This window comes from Manacus vitellinus, unplaced genomic scaffold (genome assembly GCF_001715985.3).
Source record: "Manacus vitellinus isolate BGI_N305 unplaced genomic scaffold, ASM171598v3 scaffold_25_pilon, whole genome shotgun sequence".
In the NCBI taxonomy this organism is placed as follows: Eukaryota; Metazoa; Chordata; class Aves; order Passeriformes; family Pipridae; genus Manacus; species Manacus vitellinus.
Genome location: NW_021939882.1, coordinates 2,255,058 through 2,278,810, shown reverse-complemented (window position 1 = coordinate 2,278,810; position 23,753 = coordinate 2,255,058). Strand labels below are relative to the sequence as shown.

The following is a 23,753-nucleotide window of genomic DNA, read 5'->3' as shown; positions in this document are numbered from 1 at the left end:
GCACAGGCAAAGCTCCGAGTTGGCTGGTTTGGAGCTTCTTTTGGACCAGCTGTCTTTGATGCTGACATTTTTCCCATCCCAGCCTACTGGATTCTTGCAAAACCTGTCACCTCTTCTTTGAAGCAGACCAACCCTCTCTGTGGCCCAGTTGTACAGCCTTGGCACTTGTTTGATTTTAAATTCAGAGGTTACATTAATAAACTCAACAGCAGGACTCAGAACATGGGCAAGATTGAGGTAAGATGCTCAGGTGGTCACAAAGGACACACTGGGAAAGTGGGAAGGTCTTCCTCATCATTCTTCCTTCTTGGAGCAGGATGACCTCCACAGGTCCTCTCCTACCTGAGTTATCCTGTGGTGATCCTAATAAATTGTGTGGCTCTGGACCAGCACCATATTTATAGTACAGGAGCAAAAAGACACCATTTTTAAGAAAGAAAATGAGAGAGGGGTTATGGGACATCTTTATACCTGAGATGGCCCTCAGTGACTCCAAATATCTCACAGCATATTCCTGTATCTAATCCTAATTTTTGATCTTGATGCTGAGATTCAGAGCTCACTGTTTAGTAACCATCCTGTATTTTGCTTTTTCAGAGCAAATAGCAACTAAAAACACCTCTGTACCTCAAAGATCCAACTACCATCCCCTCCACCTGTGCTGGGGAAGTGGAGGGTGGGACTCATCTGCTTGGAGGAAATTATTTCCCTCACTTGGAGAAACGTGTCCCTGGGAGAGGCCAAGAGAGGCAGCACTACAGCAAAAGAACCATTTCTGTCCTTCTGGCAGAGTGGGCAGCTGGCTCCGGTTAGCCAAGATGGCAGGGATGCTTTGGTGGTGCTGGATTCCATTCACTTTTGGTTTCAAAGTGCTGGGATCACCTTCCCAGTGGAGCTGATGGATGGATTCCTGGGACAGGGCAGGAGTGCAGCAGTGGCCACAGGCTGTCCAGCCTGAACTCCCGTCTGTGTCTGGCTGCCTTTCCTGACACACACCAAACCAGAAACCCAACCTTCAGCCACTATTTTTACCTTGATTTCCTTCTCCTACATTCTAAGTTGTGTTGGGCTTGGGTTGTTTTTGTGCATTTTTTTTTTGACAGCTTTGAAAGGTGAGTGAGTCATGGTACATTTGAGATCTCTCTTTTATTAGATAACATGAGCATCTTCACAGCTTTTTCTCTCCCTGGGGAAGAAGGGGCAGAGGCTGGGGTGGGAGCTGTCCCAGCAGCTGGGTCGCTGCCAAGACCTGCCCCTTGCAGCAGAATGAGGGCCTGGTGCTCCCCACATCTCACTCAGCCCCCTCAGCAGTTAAAATACAGTAAGAATTAAATCTGTGCCTGGTTGCTCTTACTGCAAGGAGGCCATTGCTCGCATCTGAGCACCCTCCTGTGACCAGGCTGTGCACATGGCAGGGGAAGGATGTATTTACACCTCACAGCTTCACTCTGCTGGTGATGCAGCTGATATATTGCTGTGTCCAGCCTCTTGGCCCATTTAACTTGTGTGCTCAACTTCTTCCTCCTCCTCCCCCAGCACAGACACGTGTCACTGTCACAACTCAGTTCAGTCCTTTGTCCTACTTTTTTCCCTTGACATTCACAGTGTTTGACAAGGCTTTTCAAGCTGCCATGGGATGATCCCAGGGTGGTGGTGCTGATGGCAGGGTTCCCACAACCCGGCTGGGGAGGAAGATCTGGACTTGGTTATCATTCCAGTTCACCCTTTTTTCCTTAAGCAGACTGAATCAGGTTGGAAGGGACTTTGGTCCAACCTGGTGCTCATGGCAGGGTCAGTGCTGAGGTGTTACAAGGTTGCTCAGGGCTTTATCCAGCCTAGCATTGAAAACCCCCAAGGATGGGTGTACAACCTCCCTAGGCTGCCTGTCCCAGGCTTTGACTGTCACTATGGTAAAGAATTTTTTCCTTGTACCCAATTTCAACCTCTTTTCTTTCAACTCTCTCATTTCCAAACCATGTACCACCATGAGGAGTAAGCTGGTTGTTAACCAGCAGGATGCTGTTCTGTCCCCCTGAAGTCTTCTTCTCACCAGGCTGAACGAGCCCACCTCCTCTCGCTGAGCAAATGCTCCAGCCCCCCACTCCCTTGGTGGCTCTTCACTTAACTTACTCCAGTTTTCCAATGCCTTTTTTATACTGGGGCAGGGCCCAAAACTGAATAGGGGAGAGGAGGCTGAGCTATGGGGACAGGGAACATGATTGTTCAGGGAGCAGGTGGGAGACCTGTAGGAGTATTGCAGGGGACTGAAAAGATATAGATGGTGACAATTACAGGGAGGATATCAGTGTGTATTGGGTCCTTTAAAGATTAGACAGCAGCTGAGCCTGCTCTGGGGTGAAAGGGCCCCCAGGTGTTCGGGGTCAGCCAACAGTTACCCTGCACGCCCATCACACCCGAAGGACTTAAACAGGAGCCCAGGGAAAGTATTCTTCTTTTTTCACAGACTACAGAGCAAATAAGGAGGTGAGGTGGTGTGAGAGTGTTGGTGCTTGTATTTGGTTGTTTTTTGGGAGTTGTTGGGGGGGTTGTTGGTTGCTTTTGTGGGTTGTTTGTTTGTTTTTTTCTCCTGAAATAAGCAGTGTAGTTTAGGAGCTTCTCCTAGGAGCAGCTGCAGTAATTGTGTCTGGTGTAGGTGTCTTGTGAAGCTGCTCTACAAATGGTGGCAAAGACTTATAAAATGTGGTAGACAAGAGTTACCCCAATACATAAAGGAAGAACAGGGGAAGCATAAGATTTACCCCTATAAAAAGGCAGATATCACAGGAAGAGATGCTTGTTTTAAAACTCCAATGATGAGATAGTGCTTCAAGGCATGTATTTGCCTTTGGCACCCATGGGGCAGTGAGGGAAGGTCAGCTCCTCAGGACTTTTCAGGAAGCAGGGCTTTGGCAGAGCCTTAATCAGCAGTTGAAGGATAAGTTCAAAACTGGGCTTGTGCTGGGGCTGAAGGGTGCCCTGCCCAACCTGAGGATGGCTCCAGACAGCTTCAGGAACTGTAGCAGGGTTGAACTTTGTACCCATTTTGTGGAATAAGGGTTTCCCAGGGATGTGGAAAAGCGCTAGTGCTGTGTAATGCAGTGCTTCCCTTTCTAAGCTAAAATTGCTCAATTAATTTGGAGTGAACAGAAATGTTGATTTTGTGACAAGGGCTGGCCTTTCTGACACTCTTGGCCTTCTTCTCAAATGATTTTGTGCCTTTCTTTGGGAGGGTGATTTTGGGAAATCACCTGCAATGAAGCCGTCGGCTGCCTGGGAGCTGCCCTGCAAACGCATCCTCAGTTTCTAGACATACCCTAAATCCTTATGCACAGTTACACCAGGCCAGTGGGAGCTCCAATTTTGTCTGATGATGGCTGACTAGAAAGGAGCCAGGAGAGGCTGCAGAAAGTCACCCGTGCCGCTCCCCTGTACCCGCAGGTCCATCCCTGCCCGAAGGATGCGCCGTTCCCGGGCATCGGGCTCCCTCTGGTGACCGCCGGGAGCGGCGCCGCTCCGGCCCCGGGAATTGGGGACAGATTTTGGTCCTGCTGGACAGGCTCATTTTGGAGAGAAGCTCTAATGTGTCCTCCTTGTGCCAACTTTTGGGAGCAGGTCAGCCCTGCGAAATTGAGCACAGTGCAATTCTAGTGGCCCTGATGCTCTGCCGGAGGCGTGATCAGGCTCCAGAGCTGGTTTAAACTATTGAGGTCCCCAGCACGGGAAGGACATATGGACCTGCTGGAGTAAGTCCACAGGAGGCCACCAAGATGATGAGAGGGATGAAGCACTTCTGCTACAAGAAAAGGCTGAGAGAATTGGGACTGTTCAGCCTGGAGAAGTCTCTGGGATGACAGAATTGTGGCCTTGCAGAACCTGAAGGGAGCCCACAAGGAAGAGATGGAGAGAGATTATTTACAAGGGCCTGGAGTGATGGGACAGGGGGAATGGCTTCACACTGACAGAGAATAGTTTTGGATGGGAAATTAGGAAGACTTTGAAAATGTAGGGGTGGTGAGACACTGGCACAGGTTGCCCAGGGAAGCTGTGGCTGCCTCATCCCTGGAAGTGTTTGAGGCCAGGCTGGATGGAGCCTGGAGCAACCTGAGCTAGTGAAAGGTGTTCCTGTCCATGGCAGGGGGGTTATAACAAGATAATATTTAAGGTCCCTTCTGGCTCAAACCGTTCTATGATTCTATCAAATACTGTTTAAATGTAGAGGGGCCCACAGCAGAGCTGTGCAAATGTTCCTCAAATTGCCCCAGCCATCCTCCTTTCAGGATGGGTGTCTCTATTAGCCCGTTTTTGCTGAGCTCAACAGCTGTTCTTGCAATGGATCACGCTGACAGATGCAAGCAGGGAGGCACCGGTGCTGTGAGCTGACCTAGTAAATTCATTCTGTTTGTTACTTGTGTCTTGGCTCTCCCTGCCAGCAGCTGGTCTTCCCCTGCTCCTGAGACAGCTGTTGGGCCAGGATGCTCCTGCAGGGCCCATCGAAGAGCTCAGGCACAGGATGCAGCCTCAGCATGTACCTTTCATATAAAATGACTTCCTTGGCCTGAGACTACTCAATCCCCTGTCTTTCTCAGGCTGTTGCTCACATTTCCTGGAGACACTGGAGGAAGAAGTTTGGGGACAGAGAAATGCTGCTGAAATGAGCTGGGCTTTGTATGTCTAGGATTTGGGGAATGATTTTGGTTACTCTGCCTAATGCAATTATTGAGATTTAGTGTCAGTAGTGTGACTCCAGGCATGACACACTTGCTCCCTTTTTCACTGAACCCAGCTGAGACTTGGACTCTGCCTCTGTGAAGCTCTTCCCCTCTGTTAAAGCTGTGAAAAGGGAGAAAACCGTTGCCTGAGCAGCTGTGGGACAGCACAGCCACAGAGTTGGTGCAAGTCCCCCCACCCCAACAAGGTCTCAGAGGACCTTCTGCTGTTTGCTGTTTTGTCTTGGTGGCCTTTCCAGGTCCTGCTAATCCCTTGGAATGCTCCAGGCCGTGGTGGTATCTCTCCAAGGCCTGGCAGGATGAGCACATTGCAGAGCGCTGGAGGGGGCAGAGTGCAGTACTGGCCATGGACACTGGATGCTCCCACAGACCAGGCAGTTTTATCTTGTCTGTTCAGTGCAGTTCAGCTTTGTCCTTCTGCCACCAGGCTGTGATCCTTGCAATGAAGTTTATGTAAAGCCCAAGCTCCTGGACTTTAGTGATTAGGTGAGACCTAAACTTCTACCTCCCTAAACACATGTATGTATTTCTATATACATTTATGTAGTTTAAGCCCATCTGATAGGAGGTCAAACCATGACTCAAGAAGTAGGCTGACAAAACTCAAAGACAGAAAACCAAACTTGTTTGAAACATCAGCATAATGTTGTATTGTAGGGGAGAAACAATTTTGGTGGACTAAATCCCAGGCCCTGTTTTGTTTGTAACTCTGATTAGCCCTGGGTCATGTCATGCAAGTGTTCCTCTGGTAGCTCCAGGAGTCTGGTAGATGCCACAGATGCTGAGACAAAAATATGATCCTCCTTGCTGAGCTCTCATAACAGCCCTTATTCCTGCCTCCACAGGAGTGGAGATGAATGCGGGGAGATGAATGTCCAGGGCACTCTGTAGGACATGAGTGTGGGTATGAACCCCTCTGCCCACCTACAGCACGATCAGGGCTGGGGAGGGATGGTAGGACCTGCAGATACCACTTCAACCTTGCTCTGTTGCTTTTGGGGCACGTCTGTGTTGTCTTGAGGAAGTCCTGTTGTGTCCATGTTTCAGTGAGACTTAAGAATAGGGAAAATGCACTGATCCAGGGGTCCAGGAATGGTTTGAGTGAGTACATTTGCTGCTAGGTCCTTATAGAGCTAGAGAGACTGATGCTGGCTGCAGGAACACCCTGCCCTGTCTCTTCAGGTAAGATCAGGTCACTCTGTGCTGTCTCTTGCCCCTGTAAAGCTGCTGCAATCCAGCTGTCGCTGGCTAATTGGCTCTGGCAGAAGCTTTAGCTCAAAAGCTCCTGTCTGGTTTCCTTCCCAGACTTTAGTACACTGCATGTCCCATGCCTGTCCCAAGGCTTCTGCTCAACTGTGGAATGGCAAGGCAGGAAGGGGGTGTAAAGCTCAACTGATTCTTGTGAAAGATTGATCAGTGCTGGAAGCTCTTCCCGTGGCTCTCCATTTGCACTAGTTACTGCTGAAATTGTCTGATAGCTTAGTAATGTTGCTGCTCTCTGGCTTGATTGAAGTGTCTTTGGAGGTAAAAACGTGACTTATTTTCCCTCCATAGTTTCTGGAATTGTGCCCTGTACTTGACTGAGTCACGCACTGTGGGTCTGTAATTATCTGTGCTACCTACATATCCATTAAGGGATTTTATATGTTAATCTCACAAGAGCTACTGCTCATTTTGACGTTTTCATCTTACTGGTTGCCCATAACCCCTGCAAGCAACATGCTGGGTTAACTGCAGGGTGAGTAGAGATGCAGCAAGCATTTCTCCTTGTCTGCCTCTCCCTAACTCGCCTTTATCCCTGATCCCAGCTGTGCAGGTGGGATCCCAGCACCCACCTGAGGCTCCTGGACCAGCACCAAGCTGTGGGGCTCTTGGCACATGGGCTTCAACATGCCTTTCCAAGCATCAGAGGGTGATGACTGGCTCTGCATCAGCAAGGTAAGTGCAGCTGGACAACAATTTTGTAGCATCTCTAAGTTTAAAACCAGAGAAACTGTCACATAACTTGGTCAGGTATTGCTGGAATAAGTGAAGGACAAGCCATGCACTCAGTTTTATCAGTGAAAACAGTGTCATCTCATTTCCATAAAACTGAATCTTATATTATTTACTAGTTGCAGAACTAAATCTACCTAACTTTACTTAATCTTCATCTGTCTAAAGTAATGATTTTTGTAATGGGTTGTTTGACAATTTTAGTGAACCAACCAAACCAATCATATCAGATTAAGGAAAAGAATTCAGTGTAGGTTACTTAAATTCTTAAAATTTAGGACCACTTGAAAGTGGAAATGCACAAACAAAATGCAACATTTTGATTCTGTTTAAAGAAGTCAGAAATTTCAAGTATTTGCCTGCTTTCTTCCAGCTGTAGCTACCCATTAAATCCAAAACAAAGTAGCTTAACAGCTTCTGTTTATCTCAACTAATTTACTGTTTCTGGGGGTGTGGATCTTGCCTAGATGTGAGTATGACCCAGTCTATCTGAAGCTCAGAATTTCCTTGAAGTGTTAGACACAAATTATTTAGTTTTTAATACCATTTGTCATAGAAAAAGACTTCACAACATACCTGTTATGTCACATCTGTAAGGCATTAATCAGATTTTAAAAAATCCCACATCACTTTATCATTTTCATCTCTGAGGCAGTTTAATACACTTAACTTTTCCAAAAATGTGCTCATTTTGGTCTTGATTGGAGGAATATCCATCATTAGGACAGCAGAGGGACCCAAAAGTGCATCAGTTGCAGTTTAAGTGACTGCTTGAAATTCTGCTCATACTCCCCCACTAAACTGATGCAGCTTTCACTGCTCACAAATGTCACATGCCTGTGTATGTCATGAAATGTGAACTGAATATAGAAAATTGGGTAAACAATCATAAGTTTTGCAAAATACAATTCTAGAGCCACCTCAGCTTGCCCTAGGAAGCAGGGTGTCTTAGACAGTTTTACTAGAATTTGTTAAATAATTTACATTATTCTTCCTGTACCACCATTTGTTCTTCCAGTATGACCCAAACTAGGGGAAAACACTTAAGGGACAAAATTTGATGTCTACCAATGGATCTCTTGGCTTTTAACACATCAATAATGTACAAAAGCCATCCAACCACTCAGTCATTCCAATGCCACAGCACATTGCCTGTCATAGAGCAGGAGCCCACTGGGGCAATGAAACAGAAATTGGGAGATATGACAGACCTCAACATCAAGAACCTTTCAAGAAATGAGGAAAAAATTATAGAGTATTGAAGGAAACAGAGGAAAGGAGGGTTTTACCAGCAATATTACTATGAGAAAATGCTAAGATATAGAACTCTTGAACATCAGCTTTGACACCCGTTTTTTTTTAATCATCTGTGGACATTTTCCTATAATATGAAAATTTAAATGACTTTTCTGAACAGCCTGGGAATCATCACTCATGCCCAGCTGTCTGTGCTCAGGAAGGAGCATGACAGGTCCAATCCAGGGGTTGATCTTGCAGCAAGTAGAACAGACTGGAGATGAAAAGCCCAATCAAATCTAAAGGTTGAGATGTTTTGCTCAAGCATTATATTGAACTATGACTTCTCTGATGCTCTAATCCTGAGCTTGACTTGCTTTCCTCTCAAGAGCAGCATAAATAGTGATGAACAAGGCTCCCACTGTTGAATACCAAATGCATTAACACCACAGATATTTAGCACTAAAAATCTGATGCAGTTTTAGTGTTTCAAAACACCAAGGTCAGTCTTCTGGGGTGTTGCAAGTGGAGGAGGGGACATCACTCAGCAGCAGTGCCCCATACAGGCTCTGCTCCAGGTCACCCAGTCCCCTTGCATGCATGAGCTCCAACCAACCCTGGCTCCTGCCATGATAAATGATAAAAGCTGCTCTTTTCTGATATATAAACACCTTGACAAATGGTGGGCGGTGAGCAGAGCTAGTGTGCAATTCCAACTAGAGAGTGGATGGAAAAAAAAAACCCAACAAAAACTTTCAAGCAATGTTAATGATGCACTTTTTGCTGTGCCTGGCACCCCACCCATAGTGCTCAGAGCATTATGCAATTTGAGAACAAGTTCCCTTTGACTTGTACCCATTCTTAACAGAAAATGAACTGGTAGGAAAATTATTTGCTAGGAGAGACATAGAAATTAATGACATGGCATTGTATGTGTCTGTGTGTGGCAAGGACACGGGCCAAGCTCTGCATAGACTCCTGAGAACTAAATGAGCATCCAAGTGCTCAAAGCAGAATCAAAGGATCTCCAGAGATGAGCAAACTTCCTAAACAAGCATAAATAATGAAGCTCGGGGCTGTATGAGAAAGCTCATCAGTATATAAATAGTTCATTTTGAAATTCCCTATTATAAAACACCTTTAGAAAAGGGCAGATGAATGAATGGGGAGCTTGAGGCCTTGTGTGATTACCAGTGATCTAAAGGATAATGGGGGGTGATACAGATGGGCTGGGAAACACAGATCTAAAGCAGACCAGGTGCAGCAGGTAAAGCCAGGAGAGTCAAAGTTGGCACCATGAGCCACTGGAGCCATTTTTTACCTTTTCTCTAGGAAAACCTAACCAGAGATGCTCATCTCTCCATGAAGCAGTTCTTACTGAATTTTCTGGGTTGCTTATACCTAAAACATGCCCTCATTAGTGAAGAGCCCATTCAAAGCACAGATGTCAGCACCACTCACTGATAACAGCATATTGCTAATATTACTCACACAGGAAACTCGTAACACTTGGAAGATGTGCCTTGTCTTCTCTAGGATAGAACAGTATTTTTCTCTTCTAGTCCTGTTATTCTCTCTCTCAACATTTTCTTTTCACAGAAATTTTTCTCTGTCAATCCCCCAGCCAAAGCACTTCATCAGGACCCTACACTGGATGCAGCAGTCATCCAAACTACTGCACAGTAGCACCTGCCACAACTGCTGCAATGCCAATAGTGCAATGTAAAATAGTGTAATGCAAATAGGATTCTGTCCTCTGACACCAGCATTTCTTGTTTTAAGCAGCTGTAATGAATTAGGAGAACTGAGTATTTTTCTTACCCTCTGAAATACAGTTTTTACCTGGCCTTTGTCTTACTGGGGGCAAGTGTTCAGTGCTTCTCACATCAGTCTTAAATACATCCTGAACAGACAGAGTGGAAAATTGTCTTAAACCCTTTGGCATCCACTTGCTGTCAGTTGAATGTCAAGTCAGGAATAAAAATTGGCAACTAGCTGTAGATTTCACAGTCATGCAGCAGGATTTGTGGAGCTGAATTTGCAGTTCCGTTCTTGGCTTCAGCTGTCACTCCATGTACTTCCAGTGATGAGCATTCATGCCACAGTGAGGAATTGGAGTTGTCAGATATCCAGGGCTTACTGAAATAACTTCATTTTAAAATGAACTGTCTCTTCTGGTCTGAATAATCAGACAGAACAACATACAAAATGTTTGACATGTATTGGGAGCCTGGTACAGTCTCTGACACATGAAAATATTTGGAATATTTCAGAATCCATTTAATGCTTCCCCAGAGTTTTGCAGAATGGTAAATTACGAGCTCTGTAATTAAGCCATACATTGCCTTTGATTATGCTTCAATCCTATTTCTTTTAATAGAGATTATGAAAGCCATTGATCAAATACTTCTCAGGCACCTCAATATAATCTAAAAGGAAAGTAAATGTTAACAGGCAACTTATAAACTTTGCTGTTAATAGTTATTCCAAGGCTCAACTACACTTTGGAAATGCAAGTGAGTCAAAACTGCCCTCTCTATTGAAAAGGCAAAACAAAGAAATCAGCAGAGGTGTTTTCCTCTGAATTTATAAGTAATAAATATGTTGTTCTAGAGCTAAGCAGAAAACTAGCCATTTATCCTTGCAGTTATTCTGGTGGTTTGGCACAGAATCATATTGTATGTATAGCCCAGAGAAGCCATGTAGTACAGTGAGGAGCTGTTGTGAGTGACCCACTGTCATCTTCCTGAGCACCTCCAATTCTATTATTATGGATATTGGACCTTCTTAGCCTATTTCAGATCAGCAAATACTCTGAAATTCTGGGACAAAATCGCAGTGTCACCGACATAAAAGACAATCAAAATGGATTTTTTTAAAATGTTCCTTGTATAAAGCAAAAGGAAGGAGTATTGCTCATTTACTGTTAACCTTCTGTTAGTAGACTAACTTTAAGCAAAAAATATGGGCATGTCTTTGAATACATTCCCTTTGTTTGGCTTTCTCTCTCTGCCCACCACAACAAACTCTACAGGTGATTCAAGTGCAGCGTCTTGACTTTTTTCAATTGTTTAAATTCAAAGGAATTCCACTGCACCATGTACCAGTCCTACATTCCATTATCTATGTGGCTGCAGCCTTTCCAGTAAAGGATCACTGTTCTAGCCTCCCTGGACTGTGTGTACAGGAGTCAGTCAGCTTCTAGATCAGAAATCAGCTCGAGGAGACAAAACTCCAGATATTCACCTTCCACACTTACCTAAAACGTGATTTTTATGCATCAGGTTTCTGGTTTACCAGTTTAAAACACAGCTTGGGTTGGCACTAAACCACACAGAGCTGTGGATATGAAACTATATTTTCTGACAGGTCACTGAGCTGGAGCCTCGTGTGCTCAGCCCAACAGCTCATTTGTGCCTGCTGTCCTGACAGTCTGACATGTGCTGTCAAGGTTCCTTTCCCAGCCAGGCTGGTGCTCCACTATTCAGCACCACTGCCCTAATCTGCAGTGGCACATACCAGTCTCTTACTTAACTACTGACGCAAAACCCGTGTCTCTGGAATCCAAATAAATCCTCCAAAACCCCCAAAATTAGTATTATCGATGGTTTCTCTATTATGCAAGCTAAATGTCTAAGGCAGCACAGGACACAAACTATGAAAAAGGTCTTTATTATTTACACAACTGCTATAGTTCCTTAAGAACAATATATACCATTTTTATTTGAAAGGGTCAGTCTTCTTTCAAATACATGAACTGCATAATGCACAAGTGTTGGAAATGCCAAACAGCAGTCACATCACACTTCTCTAGTGCAGGCATAAGCAGCGCAAGTAAATGATATTTTAAGAACAGTATGGCTGAATATTGTATTTAAACACAGTGTTTGCACTTTGACAAGATTTAGCTAGAAGAGAACAAGGGTTTTGTTCATGCTTTGTTAGGAATGTGACTTTCCCATCTGAGGTTTAAACCCTTTATCTGGCATAGGGGAATTTTTCAGGCAGACTGCTTTTCACTGACCAAATAACAGTGGGTTTCTCTCCCTCAAACTTCAATCTTTTGTTTTCCAGTAAACACTGCTTTATAGTACAAGTTCACATACTGGGGTAAATTTGCCACAGAGGTGGTACTTTCCCATCTTACTGTCTTGCACAGAGAAACACTGACATACTAATACATACCAAACTTAGACAACTTGTAATTTATAGACTTAAATACTGGAATGGGAGAGGGAGACTGTTTCTAAAGATGGAGGGAATAGAGGACTTATACAATTCATACACTGCCAAGGTTGGCTTTTTACTCAACTTTTTTTTGGTCTAAATATTTCTTTCTAGTTTCAGAATGGTTTTTTTGGTCTTTGATGGTTATGGTTGTACTTGGGCAGCAAAGGAGAGGAACGTATTTTGAGAAGTAAAGCCAGAACTGAATGCAAGAAAAAGCAACTGACTTGTTTCTCCCACTTTGAGCTTATTGCTGTGATCTTTTAAAAAACCCACAACCAACCAACTGGAAGACCAAGTTTAGCAGTCATTCTGGCATTGGGTCCAGTGTCCAGCACTATTATACTCTAGCATAAAAGCAAGGAAAAGTCCAATGATCTTAGTGATGTTCCCTTCAACTCAGTGCCACACAGTTTTATTAGTGTTATTGTCCTTGCTTCTTTGAAAGATACCTGAAAGAAATAAAAGTACAGTTTTTCACAACATAAGAGGTAGGCACAAATATATCCAGGATCTTAAGATCAAAGTATGAATCTGCTTTCTTTTCTCACTAACAATGCCCCTATTGATAACCCCAGACTAGAAATGCAATCAACACCACTTATGATTTTTATTTGATTTCAACATTTTTCAGTTCCCTGATAGGTTATCTTACAGTAATTTAAAGTCATGTTTTTAGTTAGACTCTATCAGGCTTTTTAAACAAAAGGGAGGAAGGAAATGGAAACCTGTTTTATTTAAAGAGGATGGAAAATTACATCAGCTGGAAAAGTGGCTATTACATCCCTTAAGATAAAAAGGCCCATTAGTAATGGCACTCCTTCAAATAAATTCAGCACTTCAGTGAACAGTGATCCAGCATAACCTGAAAAGAACAGCCTTCCACCAGCTTCTTTAGAGAATCTGAGTGATGTTAAATGGCTTGTATTCTGATCCCACAGCTCTCCTAGCACTAGAGCTGGAACAATCCGTGGTGTGACAGTGAAGGCTTTGCAAATACTCCAGAAAAAAGAATCCAACCAATTTCACTGACAGTGTGAGTTATCCAGTGACTTTCACTGCTTTTAAGGTTTAACATTTGACTTTCTGTCTAATCAGAAACAAGAAAGAAAATTGTACCAAGCCTGCAAGGCTGTTCTTTTAAGCACTGAACAGGTGGTTTTCAAACAGCAAATTGCACACACTTTTCTTCACATGCATTGAAGCTTCAGGCTGTTGCATAAAACCATTAAGAAGAATTTTGCCCAAACACTTCATCTAGTTATTTTCTACCAAGAATTAGGTTGATGATAACTGGTGCCCTGAGCACCTGGAAAACTCTTGTTCATAACACAGTAACTTGGAGCTGATGAATACTATGAAACCACACAACCAGGGTAGTGACAGAGAACCACTCTGTAACACCCCAGAGCTCTGAAGTAACTGCCAGAAAAGTTGCCACCTAACAAAGGAGCTGGGATCTGAACTGACAGCCTAACTTTGCAGGGAAAAGAGAGAGATTTCCAAGAATCAGGTTCCTTCAAATATTCTTTTCCTTTTAGGAAGCATAATTGCATAATTGGCAGTCCTGAATACTGGAGAAGTATGAAAACACAGATGCATTCTGTCAAAATCTTATCATTTTAGGGAACTTGCCCAAACACTACAACCTTATTAAAATTCTACTCAAACTGAAGGATCTTCATAACTTCATAAGTGATGCCAAAGTTCATCAGCTCCACTGTTTCTGGTCTTTGTAGAGACAACCTCAAGCAAAACATGTGAGGTCAGGGACAGAAGGAAGCAAGAATTTTGACTTTGTTCTTACCTTTCCCAATGTTTGTGATTCAGCTCCAAAAAGTCATCTAGTTTTGCTATTTCTTTGAGGTATTGAGTGAGCTTTAGAAGCTCCTTGTCTTTATCCCGATTTAAATGTGCTTTCATAAAGGGCCTTATCTACAAGAAATAAATAAACTGAGTATAACCATTGGCTCACAAAAAAAAGTTTTAGATTCTTTATCATTTACCATTAATTAAGGTATATTTTCAGTACTATCTCAAGTTATAACTTCCTACAGGTAGGAGGAAGAAAAACCTTTCCATTAGTGGTCACATCCAATTTGCCCTGTTCTTCCTGCAAACTGGACTGTGGGGGTTTTGCTTTGCACCACCCTGGAACAAATTTGTTTTCTCTTGCACTTTTTTGAGCCTTCCCCTCCCAGACAGACTGATAAAATGATCTGGAATGGACTGGCACATTTTCTAATATGATTTCACAGAGATTTTCACAAGAGGGGTTTTCAGCCCTGCATTATGAACTGTGTGGCATCACTGGAACAAGATGCTTTTTTTCAATAAAAAGCCTTTGGCTACAATCAGAGCTTCTGTGAAAAGAGATGTCAGAAATAGAGCTTATCAGACAGCTGCTTTAAGCCTGGAATACATTATACCTGGGCCTTGTTTTAGTGATTCAATGTTTTTGTCTGCAGCTGTTAATGACAACACCTTTCAAATCTGAGCTAGAGGGACCTCTCTGGATAATTCTCTCCCAGCAAGATCTTTGCTATTCCTGATTCTCCTTCCAATTAAGATCATCTTGTTAGATCTCATCAACTGCTACCCTTTTCACATCATGGATACTTTCAAAGAAATCTTGAATTCCTGCATTTGAAAACATCTTTTTAATTTTAAAAGAAATGTATGAAATTTCTCTTAGTACCACACTGCTCTACCATCATATATACGAAGAAATTTAGGTTTCATTCTTATTCAGAACCAGCACTAATAACGGAGCACAAACTGGTTGACAGTTGTATAAAATGAAATATTTGCTGTTCTGTGTCAAAACAGCTCAAGGTACTAATTATTTATCCAAAGAGAACATTTGTGATTACACTGGCATACTACCATGAAGTAGAGTCACTTGTTATTTGATTTATTTTCTATTTAATATGACCACTCTTGAGATTGAATGTCATATATTTCAATGGTGCCTGTCAGCAATGCCCAGTTCAATTATAGCTTGCAGGTATAACTTAAACATAAATCATAATTTTATTGATTTTGGTAGTCTCTTAAAAGCTCAGTTAATAGTGAAACAAAGTTTATTTAATACTACTCTTAGGGAAATATTAATCCAGACAAATGGCACTGTAAATAAAAAATAAAATACGCAACTTTTCTAGTTAAGAATAGCCTTTCCTTATGATATGGCTAAGAAGTATGAGAAAATACTATTTGAAGGATGAAGAAAAAGTAATAATAAATGAAAATTCCAGTTTACATTACCTTGAGTCCATTTTGTGGATTCATTAGGAAGTTTCGGCCAATATCATCAAACATAATAGTATTCTTTTTGCTGTAATATTCTGAAAACTTTCCCCAGATAACACCAAGAGGCTTCACCTGGAAATACAACACATACAAGGTACCTGAGGCAAATCAGATCATATACAGGACCTGAAAATACCATCTATAGGAACCTGATTCCAAACTTAAATAGACACTTGTATTCTTTTCCTTTAGCATTAGCAGGTAGTTTGGCTTTAATACAGGAAGATATGTGAAATAATATAACATAATAAATACTCCACATTAAGGATAAGCTTTCTGTTGGTACTAAATTTTCTTGCAACCGTTACCTACTATTTGATTTGAAACCTGTGACATACAAATGCATGACTCAAAATAAAACATTAATAGAGACTTTCAGTAGCAAAAAAAATCTGTGATTCCAAGATTCTTACAGTTTTCTTGCATGAAAACTTCAGCACAACTTTATTGTTGAATATTCCAAAAGGATATGGCAACAAGTCAGCTGAATGTAGAAAAAGATCAGGAGAAAATAGGTACTTACATCTATTAGTCCTCTTCGAGGAGTGTGCACTGTTATCATGGCAGCACTGTCCAGCATGAAAGTTATCTTGTAATTTGTGTTGGTACTCACTCCAAGCTCCTGCATCATAAAAATTTACTATTAAAGCTTCTAATTAAGACAGTTTTACTGCTGAACAACTGGAGCCACAATTACAACACATTGTTTGTCACAGGGTGAGCAGCGGAGGATTACCAGAGACATGCTAAAAATAGATATCTGGGGCAATTTAAATTTGTTACACAATGAGAATCATAAATGTCCACTGTTCTACCATGAGAAAAAAGCTGATAGGAATTTATTTTTGCAGTGTTTAGTGGCAGTAACTTAAAAACTGATGTCAGCATAAAATCAAAGCAACTTTGCAGAAAAGGCAAAATACAGAGAGGCCTTGCTCGTACCTTTATGCACAATCTTTCACGAGTTCTACATGCCTCAACTTTACTACCTATTGCAACTGTGTACTGACTGCTATTTGTTCCTTACAGTGAGTTGCACAAACCACAGCCCAATTTAAGATGAAATATTTGTAACAGTTCATTGTTACCATTCCCTCCTGCACATGTCCCAGACGTAAGCCAGAAATCTGTCAGTTTGCACTTTAAAGATTTGATAACTCTTGGGATAAAGACTCGAAGGAAAACGTCCTTTTTAAAGCTAAAAAACTTTAACTAGATGAGAGAGCATCATTTCCATTTCAATTCCTTTCAAATGCTGAATAGTAGTAAAATCTGCTGGCATGGTATAACACAGATATTGCTGATGACTTCTGGTGTGTCCAACAGCAGTAATATGCAAAGCTACATAACAAGGAGAAAATATCCACTGAAGCAGCTCTCCTGCAAATATCCAGCCACATGTAACTGATTTGCTTTCATATGAAAAAGTGAATCTGGCAAATGAAAAGCACTACCTGCCTGGGTCAGTATCCTGTTATACTGACAGAACCAGCTGTTCTAGACTGTTTGAATTCCAGGCATAAATAGATGGCAAATGAGAGATTAAATTTGGTTATCTGATACTCCCTTCTTTTTAGTGCTGTTCCTGCTTTGTAGTTTAAAACAAAAACTTCAGTGCCAAGCATTGCTGGGATCACTGTTCCCTGACAAAAACTGAAACTTTTGTAGATAAGCACCCCTGGTGCCACCAGTTTAAGGAGAAACAGCAGGTGGGATCTAGTGGTAGGAATCTCAATGGATCAAGATTCAGGAGCAGGTACAGAGAGAGATTCAGTAACATGAAAGGGCTGGGAAAGCAAACTAGAAATGTAGAAAGGTGACGAGTGCAGGGGAAACAGCCCAGTTTTGAACACTGGTTTTCCACAAGATCAAATCCTTGCACTACACTGACAGACACGAGATAAACATGTAACACTGCCACATGAAGTACAGAGTTTGCAAGGCTCAACACTGATTGTACTTGCACTAACTTCACTTTACAGTTCTGACTACAGGTTCCCATTTCTGAGATCACTCTGAGGCATTTTTGTTTAGAAAAAAATTGTAGAAATTAATTATTTTGAGGAAGAGAACACTAGAAAAAATGTGCTTTGCTCTGTTAGAACCTGAAAAAAATAGTGTATAATAATAAGTGGAGATATAAAAGCTTAAACTTGGAAAACCTTTTCCTGAGATGGAAACAAGCTTTGATTTATAAAATGCCCTAACCCACCAACCAAACACACAGCAATTCTTAGTAAGCTCATTAGATTTACAGCTAAGCCTGACAGTAAATATGTTTACCACGGGGTTAGCTGTGCAAAACTGGCTTCCTGCCCGATTTCAGTACGGAAGAAACCAGCACTGAAAGAAGAGCTCTTACAGGATGTTTAATAAGGCAGAGGAAGTCACAGAACCACACAGCTGCAATAGGTAAAGATAAATATGAAGAGTTTCCTCTTGATAACCTACAGCAGCATCTCACATCTGTCTGCTCCTTTAAAAAAAAGTACATTTAAAGACTAGAGATCTATAATTAGAGGTGAGATGAAAGCAACTGTGAAGGCTGCGTGACGAATCCAAGTTTCAGTAGGTACTGACTTGAGTTTAGTTCTGCTAAATTTAGCACCTATGCTGATAGTTTGTGTGGAATTCTAAAGTTAGACTTAATCTAGTTTTTTGATGGAGACAATTTAAAGTGACTATGAAAATTTAAAATACCAAGGTTATGATTCATACAACCTCCCCAGCTTCTAACCCGTTCTGTAATGATAAGATGAGCCCAACTACACGAAGAGTTACCCAAACCAGGAACCAATCACACATTTTTAGGACAACTTACTTTCATTTTGGCTTCAATCCACTTCATATTAGTAGCAGCTGAAACAAATGGGAGAAAACAGAAAGAATACTTTATCAAAATAAGTCATTAACAGGCAAAAAATGAATAAGCCAAGAAATTGCTCACTTCATAAGTCAAATTTTTACACAAAATTTAATTTCAGAAAGATCTATCTTTACTGCAGCTTGTAAGGTTACTGCCTTAAAGACAGTCTTCCTTCATGGAAGTCTGTTCTTATCTGGAAAAGCTTACTTTTCAGATGAAGAACTAGATAAGCAGTGCAGGTGTTGAAACCATTTTCTAGATCAGCTGTTACTAAACTCTACAGTCTGCAGGACCATAAGGAATGGAGTACACCTGGTTTGAGGAATCACTCTGCCTGTGCAGATTTCCTCCTGGAAGCAATGATAAGAATACATAAGGTCTGGAAAGGACAAAGTCTCAACATTGCCCACTTACCTAAGAATATGTAGAAATATTGTTCCAGACTATGAAAATGACATTTTGCAATATAATTTTAATATGGTTTGAACCCTGCTCTGGCTAAAGTCTGTTCTGCAGCTATTGGACAGGAAACAACACAGCATGCAAAGGCAAAGGATCAACCATCCCTGTAGACAGGAGAATTTGGTTCATTTGGAAGTTCACTAGGTATTGTCTGGATGGAGATTATTTTTAAAGATCACTATCAAACAGTGTTTGAATGTTGATTATATAGTTCTGTTACTTCAAGCACTTGTTTGTTTGTACAAAGTAACACTCAGTAAAGTGATGCTGAGACCCACTGCTGTCAGCTTTTTCACATAAGAATTACGATTTTTCTAAAATATCCCTAATAGCTGTGTGACTTACAGCCAAACATTTCTGTATTGTTTCAGATCTTGTGATTCACACTAAAAAGTAATATAAAAACCTCCTACCTGGAGTGTCTGCTCTGAATGACAATTTACTCTAAACTCTGAGGTACTGAGTATAAAACTTACACCAAATTACAATATCATAATCCTCATATGCAGAAGTCAGGAATTCATGAAGGTATGGCCTCATCAGTTCTACCCCAGTTTCAGCACACGATCTGTGGTCTAAAAAGAATATAAGAGATAAGCAATTCATTATTAAAGTATAAGTTATTAAAGTTCAGACTGACTTTCCTATCTATCCAAAGACCTGAAGAGTTTCATGAGGGAAACACTGAGGCACTATAAGATCATGCATGAATTCATAGCAAACTACCATCCCTGTTTTAAAGGCAGAAAGAAGAAGCAGAGAGGATGTTTATCTGTTTATCCTTAGAAGTCCTTGAGGGCTTAGCTAATAATTAAATCAGTTCTCTGAGTATGAGTATCTTTGAAAAGTCAGAACAAATAGTTCATCTGTGCACTTAGCAAATTTGTAACAGGACATATATGAAACAGACTCCTTAAAACCTAGTCTAGCTATTTTGTAAGCATATATCAAGCTCATTTCAGAGATGCAAACATTGCCTGTTCCAATTCAAAAACTGTTGCCAAAACCTGCTAGCAGAAGACCTTTAAATACAAATTTTAAACTCAGTAATGGGTTGAATTTTGATCTTAGATTGGAAACAAATCTCATCAAAAAGGAAAGCTATTATTTACTACTCACAGTTATGCTGCCATGACACACCTACATCCCAGAAAGAATTAAGTCAGAAGGAAAATTCTGGCTTCCAAAAAAACCAGCTTGACAGAATTTTCAGGTAAAACATGCTTTTGTGAATGTTTAGTAATAATTTGTAAATAAAATTTGAAGCTATTGTCCCATCTCCCCCAAAAATGGAGTCAATCAGGTACAGACCAGGATGACTATCTTACAGTATCTTGCCCTGCCACAAAACACGAGGTGTCAAGAGAAAGGTTATTTAGACAGAATACTAAATTGCCACTTTTTTATATCTTCTTGCACTAAAATCAACACAATGCAACATTTTAAAAGCCCAATGCTTTTTAAAATGTGAGCAGAAGACCACAAAATCATACAAAGCAGAAGGTATGTTGTATAAGACAGCAAAGCAAAACTCAAGAAATGTGATCTGGCAAATAAACCGAGCTCTTAAACAAAAACATCCCACAAGTTACATAAAAACTCACCAAAAAGCGTATAATCAACATCTAGAACCAGCAGCTTTTTCCCTTCTCTAGGAGGATTCAGAATTTCCACTTTGTATTCTTTAACTCTACGGGAAATTTTTAGTAGATTTTCTTCCCTAATGTAACAGTGCAAAAAGTTACAGTTAATTAAAATGCACATTCTACATTCAATAAGAAACAAACTGTTTTAATAGCTAAAACTCCTAACCTATTTTCTACTTCCACAACTTCCTCTTCGATATCAAAGTCATTAACCACGTCATCGTTATCGGGAGGTGGCCCAAGGACATCTTCCTAAAGGAATAATAATAATAATAATAATAATAATAATAATAATAATAATAATAAAGGATAACTAGAATCACAGAAGGAAAATAACAATGGATATCAAGTTTCTGTTACTGCACATTACAGGACAAAAATACTATTTAACCAAAATGATTTCACTTAAGCAGTGGAAAGAATTACTAAAGTATACTGATGATCGATCAGATCTGAGAAGTCAGTGAATATCATAATAATAGGTTTGTACTTCAAGTCCAGAGCAATACAGGAGTTTCATGAATACACACTGCTCTCAGAAATCTTCAGGAAAGCTAACTTTACATAGAAAAATGAATGCAAACAGAAATCTACTGTACTATATAATTTAACAAATGATGACTGAAATATTCAAAATTTAAAATCGCAATTTAAATTAAATTTAATTAAATTTAACCTAATAAACAGGTAAAATATTTACCAAACTCTCTTCACGAGTGCCCATCATCATTATTTTTGTATTTGGTTTCAACTTGAGAGCTCCAAGCTTAACATCATCATCTGCAGGTTTGCCTGTAACACAAACAGGTAATATTTGAATTTTTTTACTGGGATAGATTTTAGAAAAATGTCAATACATTTCATGCTTAACTGAAATAAGCTCCCTGTAAAATCCCAGATATCCCAAGCTGTATTATCATTCTCTTCCATATACAGTGTCCTGGTTTCAGCTGGGATTGAGTTAATTACCAGGTAGATGTATCAATATTAATCAATATCCAGTGATTTATAAAATGTCTGTATCATGTTCACTTGAGAGCTAGAACTGGGAGGTAGATGCCCTGTTAGTGGGCATCTTGCCTAGGTTTAGAGGATGTTTGTCCTTAAACATCTCAGGCACATCCATAACAAACATCAAACAAGAATAGTTACCCTTCATTTTAAGCCCAAGTAGTTTTTGACGCTCTGGTAACACTCCAGTAAGGCCTTTAAGAGACTGTTTCAGGTCCAACACTGTGTCTTCTTCTGACAGAGAGGTTATTGTATACTCCTGTCCACCCCATTTTATTATGAGAGAGAGAGACATCCTTGAAGCATATGTTCAGTATTGTTTTCTGAAAAATCTGCTGCAGGAGGAAAACAAAGATCACGTAAGGAAGAAATAGGAGAACTGCTCTTTTCAGAAGACAAACCACAACATCTATTTAAAGTATTCTTGATTTTTTGTTATATTGCACAACAAAGAGCTGTTTGTTTCGCATGAGCGGATGATAAACATGTTGACAAAGTGTTGAAACAAAGGGATAAAGAGCAGTGCTAGAACTGGGGCTCTGAGTTCCACTTTGATGTATTTAGCAATGTCACATTCACCGTTGGCTGTGTGTTCTGTGCAGGTACAGCCTGTGCACTGCACACCCAGCACTCGAGCAGAGCACTGCAGCACCGTAAAAGTCATTGCAAAGCTCAGAAACGTCCTCTGCAAGACTTATGCAACCAAACCACCCATGGCTACCTTTACACATGCGATAATAAACCAGCAAATATTAAATACCTAAAATACGTAAACACACAAAAATAGTTTTCTGAACACAACAGTCCTTTTTTGGCACTGGATTTCTCTAATTCCTTTCACTGTGCATTACCTGCAGTAATACACACCCCAGGTCACATCTCACTGTAGCAATATCAATGTAGGAATTTGAAAACAAAGCCAAAACATACACAATGCAATTACACTATAAGAACTGCACTTGCATTGCAGTGCTGACAAAACAGCCATAATTATACTATCCTTAGTTTACACAGCATCGTTTATACAAACTGTATTTAACAGTTCAGTCCTACATTAAACACAGCAGAAATCCAAGATTTTTAGGTTAATGCAAAATTAAGAACGTGGTTTTGTCTGTTTGGGCTTGGAAACAGAGAATCAAGGAGCTAGAAAGGTATGAAAAGGCTGATACAGAGTGTCAGGAGATGCAGAGAAGGCCTCTGCACCACTGATGGTTAAATTGTCCTCAAAAGACTGCTATTCAAATAGAGGGCAGACCTGTGAAAAACCTGGGGCTATCCACCTTCAAGAAACGCGTTACACCAATAAATGCAGGTCTGACAACTCTAAAAAATCTCAGAATCCAAAAATCTGATTCTTCTTCCTCTCTAGCATTGTATTGTCAGTGGTTACCTGCTCTCAGACAAAATGCTTCTCTTTTATGCAGTAAAAGCTACTGGGAACAAACAAGTAATTGCTCACATATCCCCACCAAGCTCAGACCAGGTGAGAAGTAGGCTAGATACAACCTGCTTGCTGAGGACATTGCAAGCCTCACCTTCACACTACTGCTCCTGTGAGTCCTGAAAGCAAACTGAAGAGGAAAAGTGGTATCACAAAAAATGAATGGTTTTTTTCCTTTTTTCCCCCGAATATTCTCAAATCAGATAGGGACCTGGTATTATACTGTGAAAAACTCATGAAGAAGGGGTCTTAGAAGCACTAAGAGGTTCGACTGAGATTAAGGCTGCAATGTCAAGCAACGTTGATACATAGGGTTACTGCCATAAATTATTGCTGTCCACAATCCTTGGACTAAGTTTAGAGAAAGAAGGGTTTATTTGCCTGTTTCCTTACCTGTACCATACACCTCAAATCATTCATACATCAAGGAAATGTACAGGAAAAGAACTGCAAGAAAACTTCTCAAGTCTCTGTCTAGTGCTAAATTGAAATGCTCATCCCTCCAAAGCTGAGCACTTGACCAACCCTTGATCCTTACACAGCCACAGCCCCGTCTCGATGAGCAGCATCAGGGACAAGGCACCTTTATCCCACAAAACACTACGGGACCGAATCACTGAATACAGGAAAGCGGATCAGAAGCAGAGGAACACACGGGGAGAAGGGCTCTACCATGGGGGCTGGGTGCTGTGAAATACAACTTCCTTGGGATAATTACACCTCCTGAGCCTTCACAAGGCCCTTGGACCACCAGGAGCCAATGGATTGGAAGGTCACAGAGAAGGCGTTGAAGTCGTGCTGTGAAATTGTAGCATCGCACCGATTTA

General features: G+C 41.1%; 1 protein-coding gene across 1 annotated transcript; it reads right to left on the bottom strand.

The window, feature by feature from the left end:
• Nucleotides 1–11,614: 11,614 nt before the first annotated feature.
• UBLCP1 (ubiquitin like domain containing CTD phosphatase 1) lies at nt 11,615–21,817 on the bottom strand. The gene is made up of 10 exons (XM_008931818.3): nt 21,624–21,817; nt 21,172–21,263; nt 20,638–20,723; nt 20,430–20,545; nt 19,302–19,400; nt 18,319–18,356; nt 16,021–16,119; nt 15,453–15,569; nt 13,993–14,120; nt 11,615–12,637 (listed from the first exon to the last, which is right to left on the bottom strand). Exons 1-10 carry the CDS (start codon nt 21,775–21,777, stop codon nt 12,610–12,612), a joined length of 957 nt encoding a protein of 318 aa, XP_008930066.1. The 5' UTR covers nt 21,778–21,817; the 3' UTR covers nt 11,615–12,609.
• Between the last annotated feature and the right edge of the window lie 1,936 nt (nt 21,818–23,753).